General features: G+C 39.9%; 1 protein-coding gene across 2 annotated transcripts; it reads left to right on the top strand.

Moving 5' to 3' along the window:
• Positions 1-217: 217 nt before the first annotated feature.
• On the top strand, positions 218-5,951 carry LOC134439785 (uncharacterized). Of its 2 annotated transcripts, none has more exons than XM_063189693.1 (4): positions 218-259; positions 2,048-2,201; positions 2,415-2,524; positions 4,052-5,951. In XM_063189693.1, the coding sequence occupies exon 4, from the start codon at positions 4,393-4,395 to the stop codon at positions 5,671-5,673; it is 1,281 nt and encodes a 426-aa protein (XP_063045763.1). In that variant the 5' UTR covers positions 218-259; positions 2,048-2,201; positions 2,415-2,524; positions 4,052-4,392; the 3' UTR covers positions 5,674-5,951. The 2 variants fall into 2 exon arrangements, with proteins under 2 accessions (XP_063045763.1, XP_063045764.1); XM_063189694.1 differs by lacking the exon at positions 218-259 and adding an exon at positions 388-433.
• Positions 5,952-6,326: the final 375 nt, after the last annotated feature.

Here is a 6,326-nt window from a genome sequence, read left to right as displayed (position 1 = left end):
GTATTTAAAATGTACAAAGTTGTCGAATAAACGGACATTTGTTGATCACAATCAACGAATGTAGCTTAATTATGAATCAAAAAATGTTTTTGATTTTTCGTTTTGACCAATGACCTTTCACCTTGCGACATGACTCTCTCCATTTCGGGTATTGATAAGACGCTGCAAGCCACAGCTCGGTCTTTTCTGCTCCGGACGAGCGTGACCTTCCTTCCTCCCCCGATAGGAATCGGTGACGAGGATTAAGCCTCATGAGAGGGTGAGTTCAGTTAACATAATGTCAATGTGGGATTGTCGGTTATACTGGGAATTGTGTATGTTTCGCTATATGGGGGCTTAACATCAGTAAGTTCGCTCCTTCACTAATAAGTTGCTGGTTTCTTGCTGGTGTGCCAGTTGTTAGCTAGACCGGACAAGGTCGCCTCGCCACACGGTAAGAAAGTGAGTTTCTATTTGGCCAACTGAATAAGTTGTAAATCTTGTATTTTGGTTTACATTTACGCAATGAAGCACACCCAGTTGTTTTTTTCCTAAATGGCCAACAATTAGCTGAGCCTCGGCTAATGTCGCTAGCATTTCAGTTGGTGTGTTTCAGTAGCATGTTGCTAGCGGCACCACCAATGGGCACGGTCGTGTCAGGTTTTATCAGTCGTTGTATCCACGGGTGTTTTTATCTTATGGTTGTAAGATATTAATAACGGAATGACTTGGTTTGGTATTTTGACATAGTGCGCATTTTATTTTGGGCGCGAATCGTTAGCCCTAAGTCGTTACCCTTAGACGTTCTATTCCCTATCAGCTAACGCAATGCATGGTGCAACCATGTTCCAATGCGTTGGGAGTGCACGCTACAGCATGAATGACAAATAGTAATAAGCTTGGGCTTGTGTATTTAAGTCACATGTAGTTTCCACATTAGTTTTAGCATACAGGTATTGGATATTCATAACGGAACGACTTGGGGGATGTTTGATTTTTCTTATTGAAATATATTTCACCATATTTTGGGCGCGAACAGCCCTAGCTCTTTCCCTCGAACATTCGATTCCCGCTCAGTTAGCCCAGTTAGCCCTATGTTGGTGCAACCATGTTCCAATGCATTGGGAGGGCAGTGCACGCCATGATTTGAAAAAAAGACTGATCGGCTGAATCGCCTCAGTAATAAAGCATTTTGAGTTAAGATTTGAAGTAAAACGTTCATCAGCGTAGGCTACTTGTCTTAAAATCAGCTCCACTGGTAGGTGCCAATGGAGTAAAGGGTGTAACAGCTATGTAATAGCCAGTGTTGGGAAGTAACGGATTACATGTAAACGGATTACTGTAATCCTATTACAAATCTTGAGTAACTGTATCCCCTTACAGTTCTTACATTTCTGGTCATCTGACGCATTGTCAAATACTAAAAAATAGACCATGCAGTAAAAGCTCCTATGTACATATCATATTAATGTTGATGCTATCAGTAGTTTAAAGGGGGGGTCTTTTTTTTCTTTTTTTTAACATTCAGACTGAACCCAAGCACCATTGCATTACAGCAAAGCGCTGCCTTCAACCCCTGATCTTGATCTGATATCATGTAGATCTTGATGTAATATCATGTAATGCGGTTGGCTATTTCGTAATGGATATTAAAATGGATGACATAACGAGTTAAGAAACCCTGACTTATTCTCTGAATGCCCTCTTACCCTATGCCTGAGACAAGCCACAACACAAACACTAAATTCTATCAATTTAAATTCACTTAAAAAAAAAGTACAATCTGACATCGGACATCATCCCACATTCAAGACTTAACAGGGGACCTAAAATATGTTGCTTGGTTATATTGATAGTCCTGCTGGATGTGTAGTTGGCTTATTTATAGTACATGTAATATAAAATGAGACTTCTCTAATCTGTGTCTCCTCACTCGTTTCCTTTCTGTCTCCTATGTCAAGTTACACAAGAAAAAGCACATTTTGACAAGGATCAACGCCTGTACGTCTGTTGTCTCTTGTGGCCTTTTCCCCATCCTAAAACAGTTGTTTTTTCTCTCCTGCTAAAGCTGGATTCAGAGTTCAACGACATCTGCGAGGGAAAGGGCGATTTGTTCATCAGAAGATGGGATGCCATCATCATTCCACATCTGATCGACGTTGCGCTTAAGGAGAAGAGTGAAATTGCTGCCCTCGTTCAGGGAGTGACAGACCTTACAGATGGTATGTTTTCACATATTTTATTAAGTACTGGTAAATCTTCAATGTTAGACTGTGTTGGTAGCCATTGGTTTTTTTTCCGTCTTTGACACCCTTTTGTATTAAAACTAAACGCAATGAGGGGAAAATGTAATTTTTAGATGGAACTGTGTGTTAACAGGATCTGAATCTCCTCGAGGTATGGCGGATTGAGAGCATCTTTTTTGTCATTTGCAGATGAGAAGACCTACAAGATGTTGGTTGTACTAACTCGTCTTCTGCCTCCAGTCGCCTCCAGTCGCTGCAGTGTCAAGTCGGCAATCACCCATCTTATTGATTTTGTACCCGTAAGTTTTGATTGGTTGGTTTTTACAAGCATTTTATTTGTAATGTATAACGTGTTGTGAAATTGGAGCGTCAGTTTACTGTCGACAGGGATGGGCAGTATTGCTATTACATCTAATTGAAATACATTTTGAAATACAAAATACTATTTTGTATTTTTATTTCACATAAATGAATTGCATGTATTTGTATGTTGTATCAAAATACTTTCCTCCAGTATTTTGTGTATTTCACAAAACTACAAATACAAATACTTTGTTCTAAAGAATGTTATTACACAATATGAACACATGATGGTGCTGTAGGTTAAAGAGTATATGAATGCCCTTAGCTGAATTGGAGGTACATGATTGGATTTCTTAAGCCTTGACTGAACAGGAAGTTCAATTTGTTTCAAGGTGATTGAGGAATGAATTAAATGATTAGCCAATGAGGTGTTAATGTTTTCCCCATGTCATTCAAACTTGCTTTCAGTTTGCCATTTAGGGCCTTTTGTGTAGAATTGAGATATTACCTGTGCATATTGTTTTAAAACTAGCTGTATAAAGTGCCTTCCAATATGCAACCTTGCTTCCTCCACTTCTGCTTGTGGCCTCGTACCAGGAAGTAATACGTCAGGATGACATCACTGACAACAGCATTACATTTAAATATCTCATAAAAGCTTAATTGTAAGGTCTTTGTCTCATTTGCAATTGGGATGATGAATGAAAAACAGTCCTAAAACCTAATTGTTTTCTCCACGGAGGATGGGCCAGGAGGCGGGGCGAGGCCACAAGCACAAGTGGAGGAAGCAAGGTTGCATATTGGAATGCACTCATAGAGCCAACCAGTATAGTTGCAATACCCTGGCCACCATGCTATAGGTAGCGCAGTTTCAATGAGCAGTATAGTTGCAATACCTACTCTGGCCACCATCCTATAGTGCACTTTTTTTTAAAAGCACTTGTATCTCTACTTTGTCACAGAAATGATTGCTATTCTTATGACACTGACATGTTAATTCAGACAAATTAAGTCAAGAGTGAAGGGTGACCAGTTGAGAGATGTTCTCATTTGCAGGCCTCATAAACCGGCCTCATCACCAACGTTGGAATGCGAAGCTGTTTGAAAAATTAGTTATTATGACACAGCCTACAGTATATCACCCTTATATAGTATTATTCAACTTTTTGGTCTTGTGTTTTCCCCACTGGGATGATTAAGGCCATACATACTTACTTGACCTACATGTATTGAAAATACATGTAACTGTATCTTTGCCCATCCCTGACTGTCGATATAATTGGAAAGGTGTAATGACACTCCATGATGCTTTCTTTATAGAGTGGCTAACTTAACCTGCATAGAAAATTGACACATTTCATTTTGTTATACACTTGCCACATTTCATTTTGTGTTGCACACATTTTGTGTTGTACAACTGTAAATCTAACCAACTTGCCGTGCGCCAGATTGATCCATACTAGTTGCTCAACACAACTGGAGTTGGACAGTTGTCTGAAATGTTCTGTTTATATCTGTTTCAGACTGGAACTAACATCTCGACACTCTGTGATGCCACTGAGTCTGAGGGCAAAGCACTCCAGCCACATCTCGTTTCTGTTGGTCGCTTCGAGGATGCAGCACAGCAGTACGTCATCGTTGGGAAGAGTGACAAAGTCATCATTCCACTGGACGAAGATCTCACTGGTGCTGTGGACAAACTGTTCAAGGTCTTCTGGGTCTGCAACCTTTCATATCCACCTGAACTCTCCTCAGTTTTTGCATTCTTGGAGTGTGTCTACAATATCCCTCTCTCCACAACCAGGAAGGCGCGGGTAATGGACCTAATTTCCAAAATGAACTCAGTTCAGTAATCATAACAGCAATGTATATTTGTCCAAAATGCAATATGTGCTTCAAGCAGAGGCACTTGCGTGAAGTGCATGCATTGTCAGATCAATTAGACTTCACTCTGATTTGCAGCCAGGATGGTTGCCCTAGGACATACCAATGTATTAATTCTTTTTCCAAACACTTGAATCGACAACACAAATGTACAAATGATTTTGAGGATCATCAGCCTTATCCACAGCCTTATCCTCAGCCTGATCCACTACACGCCACCTCATCAGAATTGCCTCGTCAAAATGAAGCTGAAGAGCTCTCCAACAATAACTGTTGTGCAGAGGGCATTGTTGAGCCTGAACGCTCTCTGACCAGGCCCAAGGGGGCTACAGCAAGATTTGTTGCAAAAATGTATAGTGGTTCAAATGTTAGCCTCACTGATGTAACCCGAACTGTAAACAACGTGAAGGACCTAATGGAATCTACTGTAAGTGGATTGCAAGATTCAGTCATTTCAACTTTAAAAAGTTTGGGTGTGCCAGAGAACGATGAAAGGGTGCAGTCGCTCATGTGTGACTTTGAGAGTGCCAAACACACGTTTGATGAAATTGATACACCCCATAAAATGAGCACATATTTCTCAGATAAATTGGATATGGTACAGCCTAAAGAGATTTTTCTCGGTCACAGAACAGATACATTACGAAAAGATGGTCAGATAAAGCAGGTTTTAGCACCTGATACTTGTCAATATATACCAATTATTGATACGATTCAGTTTCTCTTCTGTAATGATCAGATGCAGCAACTATACTTTCAAAGCAAGAAAAGAAAAGATAACAAAATGACAGATTACAGTCATGGTTCACGGTTTTTGTTAAATCCATTGTCTTGCTTGCATCCTGATTTTCTTCAAATTCAGTTATACTACGATGATGTTGAAACAACAAATCCGTTAGGATCCAAGACCAAGATCCATAAGATGGGTGCAGTCTACTTTGTGATAAGGAACTTGCCACAGCAATTTACTTCATCTCTGTCTCATATTCACCTTTGCCTCCTCTTCAATTCCATAGACAGGGAGACGTATGGCCTTGGTAAAATAATGGAGCCTTTGCTGGAAGACCTTAGACAACTTGAGAGTTGTGGTGTTGACATAAATGTGAATGGGCAAAATCACAAGTTGTATGGGACCATAACAGTTTTAACTGCAGATAATTTGGCAATGCACACCTTGTGTGGTTATGTGGAGAGCTTTAGTGCTAATAAGCCTTGCCAGTTCTGTTTAATTGACAAGGAAGAAATGCAGACTGTGTCGTAGAGCTGGGCGGTGTACGGTTTAAAAACCGTGATCTCGGTTTACACTACACAAGGTTCTCTTTTTGATAAGAGACGGTTTTGTTGTTGTTGTTTATAGCCTACTATGTTATGTGCGTGAGCTTCATACTCCGTGTCACACTTCCAAAGATTCTTCTAATTCATAAGTCTCTGACACTTCATTTCAACTCTGCTAAGTCCACTGTTGTTGCTGTTCTACTAGGGAATGTCACCACAATGTAAGATGTTGATTGAGCTAATAAAATAATTGGTTACGCGCTAGAGGCTAGTGAGAATGAAACATGATGAACACACATGGCATGGATGAATCATGACAAACATTTCAATTCATTTAGCCTACCTTTGATCTCACAAAGTTAAATAAAAGGCAATTCTATGTGGTGCTATGTTAACAGGCTACAACGGTTACCTGATTCTTAACTGTATTTAATTACCATCCCAACTGTTGTGCGCGCTGCTGTTAAGACTGCTTATAAGCTAAAGTAGCCTAGCTTTCAAATGCAATGGGCAGACATTGCTACATTGCTATATTTGTTTGAAATGATTTGGGGGCAAAATAGGAGCGAAACACATCGCGATTTGACACAAACTACTGGACAAAATACCTTCTACGTTGGATTTGGACTTTAATTCAAA

The sequence above is a fragment of the Engraulis encrasicolus genome, chromosome 23 (assembly GCF_034702125.1).
Source record: "Engraulis encrasicolus isolate BLACKSEA-1 chromosome 23, IST_EnEncr_1.0, whole genome shotgun sequence".
Lineage (NCBI taxonomy): Eukaryota > Metazoa > Chordata > Actinopteri > Clupeiformes > Engraulidae > Engraulis > Engraulis encrasicolus.
Note: the sequence above shows the minus strand (reverse complement) of the source record. Positions and strands in the feature narration are given on the sequence as shown.

Bases quoted from the DNA above. Each gene is read 5' to 3' on its own strand.
- LOC134439785 (XM_063189693.1), top strand. From the start codon at position 4,393: ATGTATATTTGTCCAAAATGCAATATGTGCTTCAAGCAGAGGCACTTG.